General features: G+C 48.3%; 6 protein-coding genes across 6 annotated transcripts; all 6 read left to right on the top strand.

Annotated features, from left to right (window-relative positions):
* The first annotated feature begins 1,227 nt into the window (after window positions 1–1,227).
* EDB91DRAFT_1175291 (uncharacterized protein) lies at window positions 1,228–2,227 on the top strand. Its single transcript, XM_041320355.1, has 5 exons — window positions 1,228–1,334; window positions 1,389–1,467; window positions 1,519–1,638; window positions 1,694–1,731; window positions 1,786–2,227. The coding sequence occupies exons 1-5, from the start codon at window positions 1,250–1,252 to the stop codon at window positions 2,094–2,096; spliced, it is 633 nt and encodes a 210-aa protein (XP_041169495.1). The 5' UTR covers window positions 1,228–1,249; the 3' UTR covers window positions 2,097–2,227.
* Window positions 2,228–4,131: 1,904 nt separating this feature from the next.
* Window positions 4,132–5,585, top strand: EDB91DRAFT_226349 (uncharacterized protein). The gene is made up of 7 exons (XM_041326522.1): window positions 4,132–4,357; window positions 4,409–4,595; window positions 4,655–4,829; window positions 4,884–4,987; window positions 5,044–5,198; window positions 5,255–5,409; window positions 5,463–5,585. The coding sequence occupies exons 1-6, from the start codon at window positions 4,229–4,231 to the stop codon at window positions 5,384–5,386; spliced, it is 882 nt and encodes a 293-aa protein (XP_041169496.1). The 5' UTR covers window positions 4,132–4,228; the 3' UTR covers window positions 5,387–5,409; window positions 5,463–5,585.
* A 2,739-nt stretch (window positions 5,586–8,324) lies between these two features.
* Window positions 8,325–8,673, top strand: EDB91DRAFT_1064092 (uncharacterized protein; the record flags this gene model as incomplete). The annotated part of the gene is made up of 2 exons (XM_041314661.1): window positions 8,325–8,517; window positions 8,561–8,673. 2 exons carry the CDS (start codon window positions 8,325–8,327, stop codon window positions 8,671–8,673), a joined length of 306 nt encoding a protein of 101 aa, XP_041169497.1.
* Window positions 8,674–10,537: 1,864 nt separating this feature from the next.
* EDB91DRAFT_1351421 (uncharacterized protein) lies at window positions 10,538–12,541 on the top strand (the record flags this gene model as incomplete). Its single annotated transcript, XM_041326131.1, has 10 exons — window positions 10,538–10,610; window positions 10,672–10,806; window positions 10,859–11,070; window positions 11,124–11,548; window positions 11,604–11,621; window positions 11,676–11,849; window positions 11,896–11,985; window positions 12,038–12,088; window positions 12,136–12,420; window positions 12,467–12,541. The coding sequence occupies exons 2-10, from the start codon at window positions 10,763–10,765 to the stop codon at window positions 12,539–12,541; spliced, it is 1,374 nt and encodes a 457-aa protein (XP_041169498.1). The 5' UTR covers window positions 10,538–10,610; window positions 10,672–10,762.
* Window positions 12,542–14,509: 1,968 nt separating this feature from the next.
* Window positions 14,510–16,277, top strand: EDB91DRAFT_1351423 (ribosomal protein L4 domain-containing protein). Its single transcript, XM_041326132.1, has 6 exons — window positions 14,510–14,598; window positions 14,652–14,726; window positions 14,777–14,919; window positions 14,975–15,540; window positions 15,594–15,787; window positions 15,855–16,277. The coding sequence occupies exons 1-6, from the start codon at window positions 14,556–14,558 to the stop codon at window positions 15,953–15,955; spliced, it is 1,122 nt and encodes a 373-aa protein (XP_041169499.1). The 5' UTR covers window positions 14,510–14,555; the 3' UTR covers window positions 15,956–16,277.
* A 25-nt stretch (window positions 16,278–16,302) lies between these two features.
* On the top strand, window positions 16,303–18,847 carry EDB91DRAFT_1175339 (uncharacterized protein). The gene is made up of 10 exons (XM_041320356.1): window positions 16,303–16,555; window positions 16,613–17,072; window positions 17,134–17,209; window positions 17,382–17,407; window positions 17,521–17,575; window positions 17,624–17,861; window positions 17,973–18,001; window positions 18,054–18,126; window positions 18,245–18,553; window positions 18,605–18,847. The coding sequence occupies exons 2-9, from the start codon at window positions 16,779–16,781 to the stop codon at window positions 18,534–18,536; spliced, it is 1,083 nt and encodes a 360-aa protein (XP_041169500.1). The 5' UTR covers window positions 16,303–16,555; window positions 16,613–16,778; the 3' UTR covers window positions 18,537–18,553; window positions 18,605–18,847.
* The last annotated feature ends 489 nt before the right edge of the window (window positions 18,848–19,336 follow it).

The raw sequence follows: 19,336 nt of genomic DNA on the forward strand, positions 1-19,336 counted from the left end.
CATTCAACAATCGATATGCGGACCAGAACGCTGGTACGAGGCACAAGTGAACGAGCTGCTGGGTTAAGCTGACCACAGAACTGCAGTGCACGTTCACATATCCAATCTTGCAGCCCAGACTGGGGCCTCGCTCTTCCTCCAGAGTCATTCGCCACCTTACATCCCGTCCATGCCCACACCAGCAACAGGGGATTGGGTCTACAACAAGACAGAAGGTCTCTCCCAGCGCGATCTTACAACGTCGACGCCTTTCACTCATCTCATCGCCTGAGTCCTCGACAGAGTTCGCCAGAACCGGACGATGGAAGTCGGTAGACAGCGTTCAGGGGTTCTCAAGATGGAGGTTGAACCTCCCCCAGGGCGGCATCGCCACGGTTCTGGAGGTTCCCCTTCATCAGTGGTTGAGCGTGTTGGAGATGGAGACGAGCGACCAGCTGTATATATTAGAGAGAGCTAAGTAAAATGATGTGTTCGAAATTTAGTCAATGTTTATGTATCTTCTGGATCCTGCTATTTTCGTGCACGATGCAGGTGGGTGCTTGCTGAATCTTTAATGAAAACCTTGTGACTTGTGATGTCATCATTGTCATGGGTTGCCCTTGTTGATTCTGTTTTCTCACGTGGTGCTGCGTGAGCTGTAAGCGGCTGAACGTCATTGGCAGTTGGTCGACCCGCTTGAACTCGAATGCTTCACATGCTGTCGCAAGTTGTTCAGCTACCATTAACCGCGTGGTCCTCCCCAGGCTGAGCCTTGAGTTGGAATTGTTTTAGGAAACCATCATGGACGGGGCACCTACAGATTCTACCCACCTGGATTGGGCCAACGTTGGTCTCGGCTTCTCCTTCATTCTTTTCAATGCCCTCCTTTCCACCTCCTTACAACTCGGAGTAGGATCCTCACTACTCTCCGCAGCAGTGCGCTGCGTAGTGCAGTTAGCGCTAGTCGCCCTTGTGCTGCAGAAAGTATTCGAGACGAATAATCCATGGGCAGTGGGCGGTATTGCATGTGAATGCTTTGTATCTTTACTGGAGCTAGGGACTACTAAAGCTATTCTATTCAGGTTTGTTGAATTTACTTGGAACTACCGAGGCAGGTGTGTCCGAAGTAGTTCTTACTGTAGAGTTATTTCCTGACGCAGAGAAGTGGTGAACAAATCTAAAAAGCGTTACATTCATATGGTAGGCTCTACGATGGGTGTATATCACCCTGTTCTGAACGGCTGCATAGTTCTCCTCCGTACTGATTGGCATGCTGTGCTCGACGATACCTGTCTCCATCATCGGTATCCGCTTCGCGATGGCTGTAGACCCGTTCTGGAAGCCCGAACAATATAGTACGTCGCGCGTCTTTTTGTGTTGGATTTGTGGTGTTGACTTGAAACGACAAGTTCCAATTGTTGGCATGTTATGTGGAGGAACGATATCAGGAATCGTTGTTTCCGTATCCTATGTATTACAGGAGATTTAGTAAGCCAGCACCACTGACGCACTAAAAGTGTAGATATTAATCCCTTGCAGCGATAATCGTGACAAAGTAGAAATGTACCTCGCATTTGGAGCATCACGGTTCGAAGCGTGTAGACCTGTTGCACGAGAAGCACTTCGTCTTGCACTGACTCCAACGATCAACCAAATGAGGTTCGTACCATCTAAACATCACAAGCTGTTTCTCATTCGGTGTTCGCCCTTATAGCGTGATCGGAATTATTGCTATTCCAGGCATGATGACAGGTAAGAAACCACGCCATGACGTGGGTGAACGGTTGCGCTGATCGATGGTTTCAGGTGCCATCCTTGGTGGTTCTTCTGTCCAGCAGGCTGCGCGGCTCCAGATGGTTATCATGTTCATGATATCCGCCTCCACAGCACTCGCATCGATTATCACCACAATCATAACACTTTCTGTCGTTGTCGACGGCGAGGACCGCATCCGCCCAGACCGCGTCGATGTGCGCGAGCATCCGGTCTGGCGTGCGAGGAACTGGCTCATCAGTCGAGCTATGGACGGGGTGAAGCATACCGTGCGGAGCTGCCGTGGGCTCAGGCGTCAGGAGGGACAAAATGGGAGTGTGGAGGCGGAGAGGTTACTGGGGTGATGTTTGACCTATCAAATTATTCGCGCTTGCTTGCTTACAATGCAGAGTGTTCCACACCCTTTATTTAAAATGTTCTCCTGAAGATCTAATCTTGCTTGGATGATTAATTATACCCTGATCTTGGAAGTCTATCGCAGTGGAATGAATGACCGAGCCAGATCCTCAACACAAGTAACTCCATGAGGCTGACGGGGACATCGATGAAGCCACTCTCCCGAACATAGTCATATTGCTGAAACATCTCCGGCTGAGGCTAGACTGCCGCTAGAACCTCTAGCCGCACCCTGAATCACCAGCTTTCAAGCGGCTCAAAGAGTTGACCGTACCCGAAATTTGACACCAGGTGGAGGAATGACGCACCAGGACTAGAGACAAAGACCCCACGTCCTCTTCCGTGACGGCTATTAGATGTAAGTGGAAACGGGGTATGTTTTTCATATCTCAGATTCATGGGACTAATGTGGCCACCTGAAATGTGAATGCGCCATGTAGGCAGGTTTTGAGAATGACTGCCTGGTCTTGGAAGGAGATCCAACGCGCATCATGTTGAAGATATCAAGAATGCATACTTACAGATAGCAACCTTGATATGCTCGATCAAAGGCGATCGAAAATACCCTGCCAGTCTAGTGCTGATACAGACAAATGGGAATAAAATACAGACAAGGGGTTGTGATTTGAACGCCAAACTAATGGGTGAGATTTTGAAACTCGGAGTCCGAAGTTCTTATCAATCGATCATGATAGGTCTTGATAGGTGGGAGTCCGCGGTAAGGGTATCTCGCAAAGGCCATCTAGAGCTTCAACATCGTTGCAGTCAAGACTTGCCAAGGTGGTTGATTTACCATTATATTTCAGGAAGATAGAGGCTTGGGGAAAGATAACGTCATAGATCTAGATACATTGTAGAGCGACGTGGCGACATGGAACGTGTGGACACCGTTACATGGTGTCAGCCGCGCTTCTGGCAAATGTAAATAGAACGTAGGTGAAGCCAGCGTCAGTGTCAAAGGCACCGAGATGCCACATCCACGAAGCAGCCCTGAATCAGTTAGCACAAGGTGATGAATAATCTCGACGCCACGAGCCAGTTGTGTCAAGGAATTCGTGCTATCAATAATCGCGCACTGCTCTGATAGAGTGAGAAAGCTTTGCTTCAAGGTTCAATATCAATAGACCACGAAGTTGATGTGAGGTGTAAGTCAAGTCACCTGTTGTGCGTGGACTGCGGTGCGTTAAACGCGTTCTTCAGGGGGGGAAGACGGGACGTTATGTGTAGTCAAATGCGTGAATGAATGTGAAACAGCGGGTAAAGGATGTTCGCCGCTGAAGCTACGTAGGTCAGACGGAGCCCGATCAGTTGATAAAGATGCAGTTCTTCACTCACAAGGCATATACAACACTCTGACGTCGAGGGTTTCGCATGCCTAGATGTGCGATACTCAAGTAGGTGAAAGGCACAGAAGTAATGGGTTCGGACGTGTCAATACTAAGCCATGAGGGAATTGGTAATTTGGAAAGAAAGAAGAGCGAGAAAGACTGAAAATGGGACACCACAGTTTCCAAGCGCTTCTCGGTCTTCCTTGTTTCCACAGGCAATTAAGTGAGCAAGCGTCTGCTTAATAGATGTCCCTGTGAAGCCATGTAGTTTGGCGCCGCTCGGTGTTCGTTGAAGATGTCCATTCGAGCTTTTTCTAGAAGTTCTTGATAGACCTTACCCAGACCGGGGTTGTTCTAACTTCATGCTGTAAGGTGCTATCGACGAACACGCTGCTGGGCCTCATAGATAAATAAGCGTGCTGTTTGTGGAAGCCGAATGAAGGGTGATTCTGAAGGGTAGTGGATTCAGATGTGTCAGTGGATTCGGACCACTAGTCAGTTCGTGAGTTGTTCCGGTGAGTTCCTCCCTCTGAAGTGCGGAGGTGCTAGGAGTACCAGCTGTAGGTGTGTTCGCATGAGCGGGAGCTTGGATCCAATTTGGACTGAATGCAGGAAAGCAGCGCGGACTGCACGTGATTCGCCCATTACCGTTACAGCAACGCTTTCGAACTTGTTTTAAACTTTAAAGAGTCTTTCGAGAGTTTATCATTGTGCAAGCTTGCCAGTCTCGCCGACTGAAATATTGCTGCATCATGATTTTTGGAGATTTTTCTGCTTGTGTATTTATTGATGGCCAGGACCGTCCGGAGTATGATGTCATCGTCTCTAGCACACCAGCAGAGAATCGCATCACCTGCTGGATCGCATCGGAAGAGGGCAAGGTATGTCATCCATCGTATGTACTGGAGGAAAGACTCAAATGCATCTATAAGAAATTTGGAGTCAGGTGGACGAATATAACTCGGCAGCCCTGGAGCATCAAATCGGTTGTCGTCGTAGACGGCTTTCACTGTCGTGGAGAGGCTGTACCCCCGGGCTGGGTTGGTGCGAAGGAATGCACGTGTCTGATCGACGACTCGGTCACCAGAGATTTCATGTTCTCAAACATTGAGCTTACTGGTCAGTATGCATGCAATATATATTCAGAGTCTCCTTCATGTTCTAACACTGAACTTCAGATGATGACTCAATGCTCGATGATCAAAATTCGAAGGAAATAGGTCAAATTGTGTTGGAGGTAAATACTGGGTACATAAAGGAAAAGGTAGTGAAACGTCATCAATTCAATCACACCCGTCGTATGGAAGGCAAGGTTCATGAACGCTCCAAGAAGGCATGTGCACATCGTGTCATGTGTGTAGAATTTCATCCCACTTTTTTTTTAAAAAAATAATTGTTATCTGTTAGCTTTGGAAAAGAGGTTCCCCTTCAAGTGCCACGTCATGTCACATCCAAGTTCAACTTGGATGACCGTCCTACCACTCTCTTCGTGTTCAAATACACGCGCTTGGGTGGGCCACAGTGTTTTCTACGCATATCTGCCACTAACACTGGTTTTCAATTTTAGATATCTTACAGGCAATGGGCATAGCACCGTCGATATCAAAGAACTTGATCGAGGAAGAGGCAAATGATGATGATGAAATTGAAATAATCGATGGACCTAATGAGCCTTCAATTTTGCCCTCAGAGGACTTGAAGCCCCGAATTCAACAGCTCGAGGTGAATTCTCGCCTTCAAGGTGACATCCTTCCTTCCAACTCATTCTTTTCTTGCAGATGGAGCTCCAGCGTTTACGTGCACAATTGCCCCCATCTGAGGACCGGAAGCCATCACGTGTTAAGTTGGAAAGTGGGATTTCGCGACGGCAACCCGCCACTGTTAAGGTCCTTGATTTGACCGAGGATTAGTGCATTCCCGCCACCGCTCCGAGGTAAGCAACACAGAGATCATCCGCAATACACCTTCATGCAATCCAACTCCCAGGAACTCGATATTTTTCAAGACGGTGCACACTGCATCTACTTATTCTTTCTGTTCGAACTCATTCACAATCATTGTGGATACCCGGTATAAAACTTCTTGCTCAAGTTTCAGCTGTCATCAGTGTTCTTTGTGTTCACTCATGTCTGTCGTTTTGTGACCTTACGCTCGTTGCTAATAATAATACTCTGTTAGTATACATACCATTAGTACGCGTTTTTTCTACTCTAGAATTCCCCCCATTCCAAGTTGCTGTAGACTTCATAGAATAATGACCTCAGGTCCATTGTGTACGGTTACGAGTAACGAGGGACGTTCGTGCTAGTCTACTTGTCTGGTTAGTCACTAACTTACTAGTCGATCTAGTGCTACGCGAGCGTTCATCGCTTTCTTCCTCCGGTTGCAAGTTGTTGCAGCGCTATCCACACATGCGGCTCGGACACTTCTCTGCATGTGTGATGGTCGATGGAAACGAGCTCGAGGAATTCAGTTTCGCCGTCTCTCCTTCGGGACAGCAGGCTACATGTTGGATTGCATCTGAGGAAGGCAAGGTATATCCTCGCATTTTTTGATTCTACGCGGTGATACTTACTAAGTTACGATGACATAACCTACAGAAATTCGCAGTGACACTGTTCGTGATCACGCGATTGTGGCCGTCAATGGAGTCCAATGGAGTCCTTCCATCATGTTTCCCGGCACCTTCAATGGGCGCCAGGACACTCTGAAGCGCACATATATCAGCAATGCCACTAGTACCCGCGACTTCATGTTTTTTCCGTCTTCATGGCACTAGCACGTCCGAGGCCCGCCGCAATGTCCATCAACCGTGCAAATCGCGACGATGCAGCTGCCGTTGCTCATGGTTCTATTGGTACGAGTTAATTGGTAGAGGTAGTAGATGATGGATTCAACTGGATTATAATATACGTCTACCAAACATAAGCCCTCGTAGGCAAAATCGGGAGTTTTCCCTGATGTCCTGTGTTCCATCTGTCTCTAGAGTCTAGACCCTCGTGCCACTGACGCTGAGTGATGTTCAGATGATAACTCCTACCTGGACATCCTACCTTTGGATGGTGTCAGGAAAATTCGTCTGATAATTGTCGGAAAAAAGTTTCCAGGCTTACGAGACCATACAATATATTTTAAGGGCCCACTGGGTGGATGTCGTTATAAGCCAATATAATGGGGTATGATAATCTTTTAATGGGCATTGAAAGGCAATTGTAAGGGCCCTTTTGATGGCCTTACATTGAAAATTGCCTGCTATGGCACCGAGACCGCCCAGTAGATGAACCCGATGACTACCTGCGGCAACGAATACCAAAGACCCACTGCAGTGGTGGGTGCACCACCAAAAGACGTATCCAAATCTGCACCGGATGGCACTTGATTACCTTAGCATTCCTGGTAAATTAAGCACCATCACTCTCGCTGGCATCACAGCTTATGCGCTGCGCACCATAGCTACTTCAGTTGCAGTCGAACGAGTGTTTTCGCAAGGCCGGCACCTTCTACACTTCACTCGAAACCGCTTGTCTCCATTATCGACCCGCGCATTCCTCTGTTTTGGTTCGTCGCTACGCTGTGATCTTGTAGCGCCGGAGGACCTTGTTAACATCGTGAAGTCTCTGAAGAAAAGGAAATACTGATAGACCTACGTAGTGCTAATTCTTGGAGTTGTAGTATGTGTACCCGCGGGTTAGTACGGGTAACACCATACCCCTACTAGTGGGTAGGGGTACGGTGTTGAGGGGTACGGGTACAGTGTTGAATTTCCGACCCGCGGGTATAATGCCGGGAGGGACATACGGTCACTTGTGAACGTGCGAGCTGAAGCGAAGGAGCATTATTACATGCAGACGAGAGTGCCTATAAACTGGGCACTTACGATGTTTTTGTCGCCCCTTTAATTGCCTGCATGTTGTTTACCAATGCGAAGAACACGGTTCGAAAGGCTTGTACGCAAGACTTCAGTACTACCACCAGCACTTAAGACTGACTTCGTATAAAAAATTGACGGTCCTTTTGGTGGGGTTTGCAGTCCTGGATGTACAGTCCTGAGATGCACGAAAAGATTTATTCATGAAGCATCTAGACTCAATAAAATGTGTCTCGGAGGTCAGGATGAGCACGAGAAAATGCCTGAGAATATATGGTAAGTGCCGGCGAGGTGAGCACGCTGCCAGGACGGTTGCCGCGAATTTGTGGCTGCTGGCACTGGGACTGTAAACCTAAGCGGAGTCGGGACAGTTAATTTCTTGACCCGAAGCTGCAGCCATCAGAATTTCACGGAGAACCGCACACTTTGTGCGCGTGGGACGTTCGGACTGGAAAATTGACGGTCCTCAGGTGGTGAGAAATTTGCAGTCCTTTCGAATCCTGCTCGGTAACGCTTACCAGGATTCCGCATGGTGGCGAAACGTCGTGCAAGCTCTCTGCAGCGCGATCGCACCGCAGGAAACGCTTCAGAAGCTCAACGAAACTACATTTTGACCGCTCTACCTATGCCGACCGTCCCCAGAATTTTCCGTTCACAGCTCGTCCCAGAGTCACCGGACTAGATGCGCCCATCGATTGGCCACTTCGTGAGTTATTCCATCGGGCGATCACCAGGTATGCACAACTAAGAGAGAAGACACAGGCAGTGGCACAACTGCCGCAACGCGTCCATCTTTACCTAATCTATTTTTAAGTTTGGACAGAGGATCCTACGGGAGATTCTATGTTTGCTATAGCTAGCTACTTGAAAGCATCCGCTGGGGTCAGCTTTTGCTGGACACTGAAGGAGCAGAGATTTGATTTGCCTGCATTTGTGTGTCGAGAGAGTCTCGAGAAAACTAGGGTCAGCATGCAGTCGCAATGATCTATGATTCAAATATACTGTATACAGCTGTCATCGTTGTCGGCGAGGCTGGTTCCGAGAAAATCACCCACTTGGCACAGTTCCTTTACGAGGATGGATACTGCGCATATGGTCTCATTGGTTACACTCAGCCACGTCGTGTGGTCGTTATGTCTATAGCAAAACGTGTCGTTGAGGAGATGGAGGCAAGTCCTCAGATCGACCTTCTTTGTTCTGGTGTTGACCCTTCAAGTTCAGTACAAGCTTGACTCTATCGCTGGTTATGCGATCCGTTTTGAGGACTGTACATCAACGGAAACCAAGCTCAAATGTACGGGTTATCTCTCTCGTATTCCACCTGGCTAATCTTGTTTTCTTTATTGTCAGGCATGGTGGACGGCGTTCTTCAGCTCTAGTTAATGCGCCTTGTTACACTATTCCTAGTCGTACATTCCTGGTGGAAGTGTTCCATTCCAAATCACCTTGTGAGGACTACGCCGAGACTCGACAACGATGCGAAGCAGGTTCTCCAAATCCATCTTTCATTCCCTCCCGCTGGTATCCTCGTATCTATGACTGGACAAGAAGACAATTTACTTGCCAGGTTATTAACGATATGTAAACATCAACTCTGAACGACGTCGTTTACCAAGTCTTTTATGCAGAGCAACTGGCACAGCTTGATCAGCCCGCCCCTCTGGAAGTGCTCTAAATCTATTCGCAGACGCCTGCCGACCTTCAGGCCAAGATGTTTGAAGCCACTCCCGATGGACAATGGAAGGTCATATTAGCCACTAACTTTGCTGAGACTTCCTTGACGGTCGATGACATTATAACGTGGTCGACGCGGGCTACTCAAAGCTTAAGGTGTATAACTGGAAGGTCGACATGGATGCCTTGCAGATCACACCGATCAGCCAACGCCAACGCCAACCAACGGACTGGCTGTGCCGGCCGTACAGGCAGCGGGTACGTCTTTCATTCTAGCCGCACAATATTTATCGCTTTACTTCCATAGGGTCTGCTACCGCCTGTCTACAGAGATGGCGTATCGCAATGAGATGTTCCCAAATACCATCCCAGAAATCCAGCGCACCAATCTCGCCAAACTGTTCTGCTCCTGAAGTCTCTTGGCGTCAAGAGCCTTCTTGAGTTCGACTTCATGAACCCTCCTCCTCACACGAACAGGTTGGAAGACATCATGAAGTTCTAAAAAAAATGGAGATCATTTCTGCATGCACAAACTTCGACGTCATCATGTGCCATGCCGTAGCTGGATAAATTACGTTGCATTGACCTTGTCGCAGAAAAGCTATCGCTGCTGGCTATTTCCACCAATGTGCCTGTGCCAAGGGTATTGGCGACGCATCTGCGTCCTACGAGCGCACCACGTGGTCTTGAATCTATACGAATAATTCTTTTCATCTGAGTTTCGCTGACAAGGACGAAGATACCCCCACGTACGTTGTTTACCACGAGTTGACCGACATCCGAAGAGTAAGTACGTGACACAGGTCACTGCGATCGATGCCATGTGGCTATGTAAGTATAATAACTTTTACACGTTCATCCCGACGTAAATTAATGACAATCGTAGCTGAGTTCGGTTTGGTGTTCTACTCCGTCAAATTCAAGCACTTTGATGATCGTGGATCGAGGCGACAAGCTGATCGAGAAAAGCTGAATTGGAATCGCAGATCGCGAAGCAAAGGGAAGAGTACGTAACGGATGATCTCATGAATCGGTCATTTTATTGACGCCCGTTGCAGGAATGCATGGCCTGGCTTGAGGCTCGATCGAGAAGCCTCGGGATAGTGCCACCTGGGACCTGCAATGAAGAAGGCCTGTTCCTTTTATTCGGTCTAAGTAGCTGGCAGTCGATTCAGATCAAACTGTGAATTCGTTCCGGGGTCTTTTATGCGATAGGTTCGAAACAGTTTGCAGACATGGAAAGCTGGAACTGTCATCCCGAAGGCCTGTGTCTCACTACGTCCAGCGCTGTACATCCCCTTTGGAAGTTCAAACCATCTTAGGCACAGTCGATATGCCGCACGCCAACTTGAATTGGTCATTTTGTGACCCGATGATCGTCATAACAGGTGAACAGAGCTGGGCGGTCTCAGTCATGGAAACCATGGAAACGCTTGGTAGGCCCTGTGAGCGTATCAACGAAGGCGAATCAAACTCCGCGAGCGACATGTCAGTCTAGAGGATGCAAGACTTTGTGATTGAAGGCACACTTTAGCGAGATCGAATAAATATTCGAATACTTCTGCGATCATGCCTGCGATCCCTTTCCCTCTGTGAGTCGGAGAAACGCTTTTGAATTCAACTCTCACCGTTGAAGATAACTTGTTCCTGAAGGCAGTTCTGGCCGGTTACCAAGGATCTAGGCTTGCATCATATCAAGCTGGCCTATAAAATGCAGCCACTGTAATTGTATCGCATATAATCAATGTCGCTCCCATCAGCCACTCCCAAATTTCGAGTAGCAATCTGGTGGGTCAGATAACCCTTCATGAACGTGACACGGACTGAGTTCCCTGTGCAGTGGTGCGGGCATAGGAGGGCTTCTCCTCGCTATCACAATTGGGAAGTTCGCAGGTCACGATATCCAGATAGACTTATATGAAGCGCATGACGCCATCACGACCGCTGGGGCTGGAGTTACAGTCTCGCGGCGTACATCAAAGGTCATGGAAGAACTCGGTATATACGAAAAGATCTCCAGTGTCTCGTACAAACCCACTTCCTCCAGCTATGGTCTGTTCAAGAGTTTGCTTGTCATCCGCGTGTAACTTGATTCGTGCCAACAGGGGATAAATCCAGGAGGTCTAATTCCTCACAGGGTGGTTTTCGTCTGACCTTGGAAAACGCGCCACCCGCTATGCACCGCCAGCATCTCGTCGACATTCTGACGCAACATCTCCCCTCGTCATGCAGGCTTCATTTTAATAAACGCCTCACTCAATATGGCAACCATTCACCAAGATCGTTCATACTTCGCTTCGCTGATGACAGCACCGCAACTACGGATGTGTTGATAGGGGCAGATGGTGTCCACTCCTCGGTGCGGAAGACGCTCTTCCAGACGTTAGACCGAGACGTCGTGGACCCAAGTAAGATAGGATACTACGGAGATCCATCTTGGACCGGAACGATGGTTTATCGCGCTGTCATCTCGGCGAACAAACTCTCCCAGATAGATCCAAACAACGTGGCTTTTGGGGGTCTTATCATAGTAAGTTCTCAGAGTAGCGGTCATGGTCGTCGGGAATGACATTTTTACTTCATAGTTCTGCGGGAAGGGAAAGGTAGTTTGTTGCGATCACTCATCTCTGCTTGCTGATGAATCTATAACTTCATAGCATGCCGTGTCATATCCGATTTTACAAGGAACACTGATCAATATTGTGGCATTTGTCACTGATGAACAGAAAGCTGGCACACCTTTCGAGGGTCATTGGGTTTCAGATGTGTCCCAAGAAGAGGTCCAGGAATTATACCAGGACTTCGACCCCGCTTTCGAGAACCTGTTGAAAGTAAGTTCTTGAGTTACGCCTCCTTCGACCGACATCATGTCTTCAGTGTTGCGAAAACCTTTCAAGATGGGCCCTTCATGTAGTAAACGAATTGCCTTTATCAACTTACGGCAGAGTTGCCCTGATAGGTGATGCGGTACGCTTCTCCTTGCTAATTATATAGAAGATCTTTTGACGAAATCGTGTAGTGCCATGCCATGACACCCTACTTGGGCGCCGGAGCTGGTCAGGCAATGGAGGTAGGCGCGATCTCACGCCAGACTATGCGATCTCATCTTGTACGAAGGATGCTTTTGTGCTTGGCCGCATTCTTGCCCACCCGCTTACAACATTGGATAACGTGCCCACCGCGTTGAAAGTATACCAGGATGTTCGCCTCCCATTCACTCAGTTCGTAGCACGTGAATCGGAACGTACGGGACGTATGTACGAAATTGATGCGCATAGGACATATCAAGGGAATGAAGAGATGCAGGCTAAGAAAGAGCAGATCGTAGGCCAGCAGAATTGGGGAGGCAATGGTGGTGCTCTTGCTGAATGGTTAGAGGCAGAAAAGAAACTACAGGAAAGCGTAGGTTTGAGGAATGGGAAATGTGAAAATGATGCATCACTGTCAGTATGAAGTTCTCTCAAAGCCCGGTGTCCCGAACCTCTATGCGCGACTACTATGCGCACATGATGTACATGCATAGCTACCGTCTTCGACTAGTATCACTGCTACCTCGTGGCTTTGTCGCTCCAGCTGTAGATCATATCCCACGCGGGAGGTTCCAAACGCGCACAAAAGGCCTTCACTGGCGGGCAGCGAGCATGTGTTCGAAGTCACGGACGATGCCACGATATTTACACGGAGTAGAGTCAGTTCATGCAGAATCGAAAGCAAGACGGATGAGATGCTGAAATGCTGAGCTTTCTGAGAAAGAAGCACCTCCGAGTCTTCTCTGAGATGCATGGAGAAAAAGGTCAGACACTAACGGCAGCCAGACACAGTGGCGAAATGGCAAGTCATGTCGAAGTAGTGAACTGGCATGTCGTAACAGACAGGTTTGAAATCAGCCTAAAGGTGCTGAAGATGCACAGATGAGCCTTAATTCGAACCGAACGTGCCCTGAAGAGTATTGCACAGGCCTTCGCCACACGTTGGTTCGAATCAGAAGCTACTCCAGCTGTCCGGGCTTCAGGGCTTCATGCGCGTATCATCCAAAAACGATCGTGTGATATTGCTCAACTTACACGTAGACTAAACTCTTCGCCATCCTCAATTGTGGAGCTGCCGCAACGAAGTGAAGCTGGTTTTGGAGAGCGTCACTCGTCGTTGCCCCAGTTCTGACCCTCGTGGAACAAGCTCAGACAAGACTCGGTGTTCTTGTATGTGGGTGATAAGTAGCCAGGGTTGAATTCAAAATCAGACAAGCAGTGAAATTACAAAGGAGAATATCATACACAGATGAGTTGCAGATAAGTCACAAGACCTACAGAGAATGTAATGCAAAAAACCAATGAAGACGGGAGCGTGGGATGCAGCGAGAAGGTGAACGTGATTCAAACCAGACATACAAATTTTTCCAGGTAAGTAGGGAGAGGAGGAGAAGGGCTAAAGCGAGATAATGTGGGTGGAAAGATGCCTCTGGAAACGCAATCAGACAAATTATCAGCCGACTTGACCCATTCCACCGAAAACTGAACATTGTGCTCAAGCGCGAATGAGGAAAGACGTTGGAGGATATCATTCTGAGCTAGACCGCAAGATCTACCGGCCTTTAGCGCCCCAACTACGCCTTGGTTGTCAGAATGAATGTGGATGTGAACGTCACGGAGCCCTGAGTGAATAAGGGCACGCAAACCAAGGTCGATGGCAACCATTTCGGCCCAACCAATTTCACGGCCCTCTGAATCCCAGCCAGGCAGGAGACGCCAGGCTAACCAGTGTTTGTCTGCTAGGAACCCAATTCCGAATGAGGTCGCGGCATCTACGAAGACTGCGAGCGGAATAGGGGAAGATATTGGTTGCGACTTAGCACACGACACATCTTTGGACGTGAGCTTGTGGGTGAGCATACTAGGCGAAGATGTGTAAAGAAGTCGGCGGAAAGAATGCAAGTGAACGCGACCCTCGCAGAGGACGAGGCGGCAATGTTGCAGGCACCCAATTATAGATTCGCAGTCAGTGCGCGAAACTGAGGCGCCTGCAACCCAAGAAAAGAGAGGGTATTTTGAGTGCCCAATTATCGATAGGAGGAATCATGACGAGTTTCTCGATCGTTCGAAGCCCAAAGGTGCTGAAAATGCACGAATGTCTTAATTCGAACCGAACATGTAACTCACTGTAAGATATGAAAGAAAGCCCTGAGCCAACGCGCGTATCGTGTTTGATATCATGGAGAATGCATCCAAGAGACCAACAACGGGCGCGCATTGCTCAACTTATACGTAGACTAAATTCTACGCCATGCTCAATTGTGTAGCTACTGCAACAACGTGTACCTGTTTTCGAGTTGCGTGAATCAGGAACACGTCGTTGCACCAGTCCTAACCTCTTGCGAAACATGCGAGTCAAGGTCTGAAGAAGATCGAGACTCGGTGTTTGTGGTTATGTGGGATAATATTTGGTTGTGTTTGCTCTGAGGCTTAGAACTAGCAAACTTTATTTCTCGTATCAACACGTCAGGCTAGGACACACTCTCAAGACCGTCAAGATCAACGACAATGGCCTCAAGACCCACCGTTACCGTCCAATCCGTCTCCGGAGGTTTGTACTCATCGTTTTGCTCGCTGATTGTCCACCCTAATCATCTCAAGTAGAGGCCTCGACCTCCCTCCCCCTTCCTGCCGTCCTCACCGCTCCCATCAGGCTCGATGTAGTCGCCCAGGTTCACAGTGCGTATCAGATATTCTGCACCTTGATCAGAAAATTCATATCGTCTCAGAGAGTATGGCTAAGAACAGGCGTCAGGCTTACGCTGTCAGCGAGAAGGCCGGTCACCAGACTTCCGCTGAGTCTTGGGGTACCGGTCGTGCTGTTGCACGTATTCCTCGTGTCGGTGGTGGAGGTACCCACCGCTCCGGTCAGGTGCGTAGAACACACTCATACCATCTCTGATTTGGCATTGACAATATCTCCTCAGGCTGCTTTCGGAAACATGTGCCGTGGCGGTCGCATGTTCGCCCCCACCAAGACTTGGCGCAAATGGCACGTCAAGGTCAACCAAAATCAGCGCCGCTTCGCTACCGTCTCCGCACTCGCAGCTTCCGCGCTCCCATCCCTCGTTCTCGCTCGCGGTCACCGTATTGAGCAGATCGCTGAGGTTCCCCTTGTCGTTGAGAACGCAGCAGAGTCCTTCAAGAAAACCAAGGAGGCCATTGCTCTTCTCCAGACCCTGAACGCATACACGGATGTCACCAAGGTCTCCAACTCGCGCAAACTCCGTGCAGGAAAGGGCAAGATGCGCAACCGTCGCTACCGCCAACGTCGTGGCCCTCTTGTCGTCTTCAAAGAAGACAACGGTATCGTCAAGGCCTTCCGCAACTTGCCTGGTGTCGAACTTGTCAACGTCCAAAGGTTGAACCTTCTCCAACTCGCTCCTGGTGGACACATTGGCCGCTTCGTCATCTGGACAGAGGGTGCCTTCAACTTGCTCGACGAGGTATTCGGCACCTTTGACAAAGCCTCCTTGTACAAGAAGGACTACCTGTGCGTCCCTTACGCAGCGCCTTACGAACTGACTAACAATTGTGTGTGTCTAGCCTCCCTACAGCCAAAATTTCCAACCCCGATGTCACTCGTCTCATCAACAGCTCTGAGATTCAAGCTGTTGTTCGCCCTGCCGGCCCCAGGGTCCAGAAGCGCCCATGGACGCAGAAGAAGAACCCCCTCGTCAACAAGGGCGTTCTCTTCCGTATGAACCCTTACGCCAAGACCCTCCGCAGGCAAGAATTGCGTGCGTATATTATCTACCCTTCCTACTGCCAAATTCATTACTTATACTTCATATTTATGCGTCACAGTCAAACAGGAGCGTGTCAAGGCGCAAAAAGACAAGAAAGGAAAGAAGGCCAAGGGCTCCTCTGCTGGAGAGGCTTTCCTCGGCACCTTGTTCGCTCCTTGAGTATGTTAAGAGCTGTTACAGCTATGGTTATCTACATCTACGTCGATTGTCTCGCATGCCCTTATGCATTCATGCCATGCAAAAATTGTCAATCATGGAGAGTCCTTTGCTGATACTTCGGATGGACTTCGGTTGCGATTCACGCGATTCCCATTTTGCATTCAAGAAGCAGCCGGCTGATATTACTTAGATGCTCAGGGCTTTTTTTGCGGCTCACACTTCAGCCTTGCACGTATGTGTCTTGTTCTTCTCAACATTTGGGAGCCGAAAGTGCAACTCCGGCCATTTTTTTGTAACCGTGAATTGAAATGTCCTTGGTGTGAATTTGGAAGCCGCTGAAGCGCACTCCCACCAGTTCGCCGTTCCTGTGGGCGTTTTGGACATGATTTAATGAAGAGGCGACTTCAAAATTTTTTTGAAGGTAAGTTTTGAATCGATTGAGTGGTGAGAAACCCGGGGTTCGACTGAACGTCGACACTCTTGTCAATGGGACACGTGGGACTTTCTGTTCTTGAAGTTCAACTACTATGGCACCACCGGAGTACTCCACACGATCATAGTTTTTCCTAAGCGATCAAGCTGCCCTCGGGCAATTAGCCAGTGAGCACGTTTTGAGGCACGTTAAGCAAAAATACTTGATACATAAATTGCTTATAGCAACAACTCACTATTGCAATGAAGTTTGTGACAAGCGTGGAATTTTATTCTGACTTGTTCTGAGGTTCTCAGAACTGGAGACGACGATCAACGACCTCGTCAGGACTCAAAATACATCAGACTTGAGACGGCCAACACATATGGGTGCCATTCTTACTTTGATTTCATGTTATCATGTGCGGGTAAAGACAGGCAAAGACTCATGTTATGTATCAAGATCATTAACTTCTGTTGCAATGTAATCATTGCAATCATGAGGTGGCACCGCCTCGTGTGCATCAGCAACCCCAACCTACATAAGAGGATCCCCGCGATTCTTCTCCACCCTTCTTCAGCTATGTCGACCATGGCCCACTACGAGAGTACCACGGTTGCATCATTGATAATTCACTCTACAGACGTCGCCGTCGCCTCGGCAGCTCTAATTGTTTACGACCATGTAATAACGTTTGATCAGGAGGTCAGTGCTAGTGTCGTGTTCCTAACAGGATCGCGAAGTTATTGATTAACGATAAATGTAGGTGAATCTGTTTTGGACTGGTCCATGGGATGCATCTAGGTTTCTCTATCTTAGCGTGATCTATGTCCCAATCTACAGTGCAACCTCTCCCTAATTGTTGATTTTCAGATACGATATCTAGGATTAATGCAAGCATTGTGAGTGCTTTTAACTATTCCATTTGATCATTCTCATCGTCTCTCAGTGTTGCAGTCTACCGTAAGGAAGGCCTTTGTGGTGCAGGCACTCTCTGACTTCATGTCATCTCAGAGCAATTTCGCGTCTCCAATCCTACTGTAAGTGATTTTTTTGGGGGTGTAAACAGTTGCTCAGACCACTTTGCAGGTGTGAGTCTCCCAGTTTTTATTGTCAATCGAGGCTTCACGCTGATTTATGACTAAGCTTCAAGGCATTGCTTATCGCGGATATCGTGTTGATCACTCTGGGCGCTGCGCTGTGTCAAGGTGCGCAGCTTGAAATTCCTTTGATGCATCTATCAATAACCCCTAAAGCTGTCATCGCTCTCCGTGTTTGGTACCTCTTCTCGAGGAACAAGCTAATACGAAGATTTGCTGCGTTGCTGTACTTCGTGTGCATATGTTCGACTTGGACGTTAATTGGCTTTCTCTTCAACCGTATCTATCAAGAAATGCAGCATCCGAGTTTGATCAAAAACCCCTCTATATTCGCCGTTGTCTACGCGCCTGCCTTTGTAAATCATAGCGTCCTTTTTGGCCTCAAGGTATATAGGTATATGACGAGCGACCGATTTCAGAGACGCTCTTCACTTTTAGGGCGGGTTCCTGAAAGAGTACGCCCTTGACTGTGCAGCTACTCGATCACGTACTCACTATATCTCAGGGGCTTAATAATGTATGCATGCGCGACGGGTAAGCAGTCAAGTTCGACATCGACTTTCATATCTGTCATGCTATCGCTCAGGATCGATTCTGTATACAATTATCTCCATTTCATTAACTAATGTTTCGCAGCTGGATGTGAGTAGTGCCAACCCGTTTCCTGTTCGGCTTGGCAGCTTATATTTTTAGATTTACTACACAGGTGTACAAGGGGGGTAGGTCGCTCTCATAGCTCACTCATGTATGAAATCATAAAACCAATGATTCTATCAGATTCGTCGTTGGCGCGACCCTCGTCTCCGTCTGCCACGCATTACTCAGCATTCGATCTATATCTGCGACGCTTCACGTAGATCCGGCATGGCTCCTCAATCACGCAGAACTCAGTCGTGTCCATTGGACCAAGGGAGATCATGATGGCGAGATTTTCGTCGAGCTAGACGGTTACAACGAGGCAGAACTCCCCATGATGAATCTTAGTGGCATGGATATTCTGGATGCGGTGCAATCTGCGAGTGACAGTGATCGTTTTGAGGATCTAGGCGCTCCCACGAAGAGCCAATGATCATCGATGTATCATAGGTAAGACTCGTAGCTGTGTTTTGACTGCGGATGTGATTGATTCAGTTGTAGATCGGCGATGAACTCGTTTCGGTCATACGTTTTTAGCATCCTACACTGCCGCATGAGCCTTCGATACCTTAATAGTTACTGAACCTGTGTGCTAACCCGAGTAATTCCCACACCTAATGCATGATAGTAGAGGACAGAGGTCGTTCTTTTGTGCGAAGTTGTTGTGAAAGAGAGCAAGGAGAGTTGTTCACGCACTCCTATCTTCAAATCTACTAACGGACATGTGTTATCGACGAATCTGAGGAGATATTTTTTGAATGGCTGTGTATCAGCCGATGATGGTAGTCATCATGTGGACACAACGATCTAGAACACTGTACATGTAAGATGTGGAACGGGATTGAATCCTATAAATTAATTAATTCTCACCTTGGAGCTGCAGGCCCACGTGTACTATATAGGAAGTGACTACCAGGTCAATGTCGGCATCAACTTAGCCTTCTGTAGAAATCTGTACATCATGATAGATATCTGTCAGTGTCAGCGTTATATAGTAGCACTAGTCCACATTCCTTGATGCGACTCCCCAGACAGCTCTTTCTACGCAAGTACTCGAGGCCCGAGCTCAGGGCATCCGCAATTTATCATGCCAGACGTCCAGGCATTGTGGGCGAGCTATTCCTCCAAACAATTGTCTATGGCATCATTCACCCTTGTGGTATACGATCATGTTATCACGTTCCCTCAGGAGGTATCGTCGCATACATAATCGATAGCAATTTCGCGCTGACC

This window comes from Suillus paluster, assembly GCF_016628075.1.
Source record: "Suillus paluster strain FC165 chromosome Unknown EDB91scaffold_180, whole genome shotgun sequence".
In the NCBI taxonomy this organism is placed as follows: domain Eukaryota; kingdom Fungi; phylum Basidiomycota; class Agaricomycetes; order Boletales; family Suillaceae; genus Suillus; species Suillus paluster.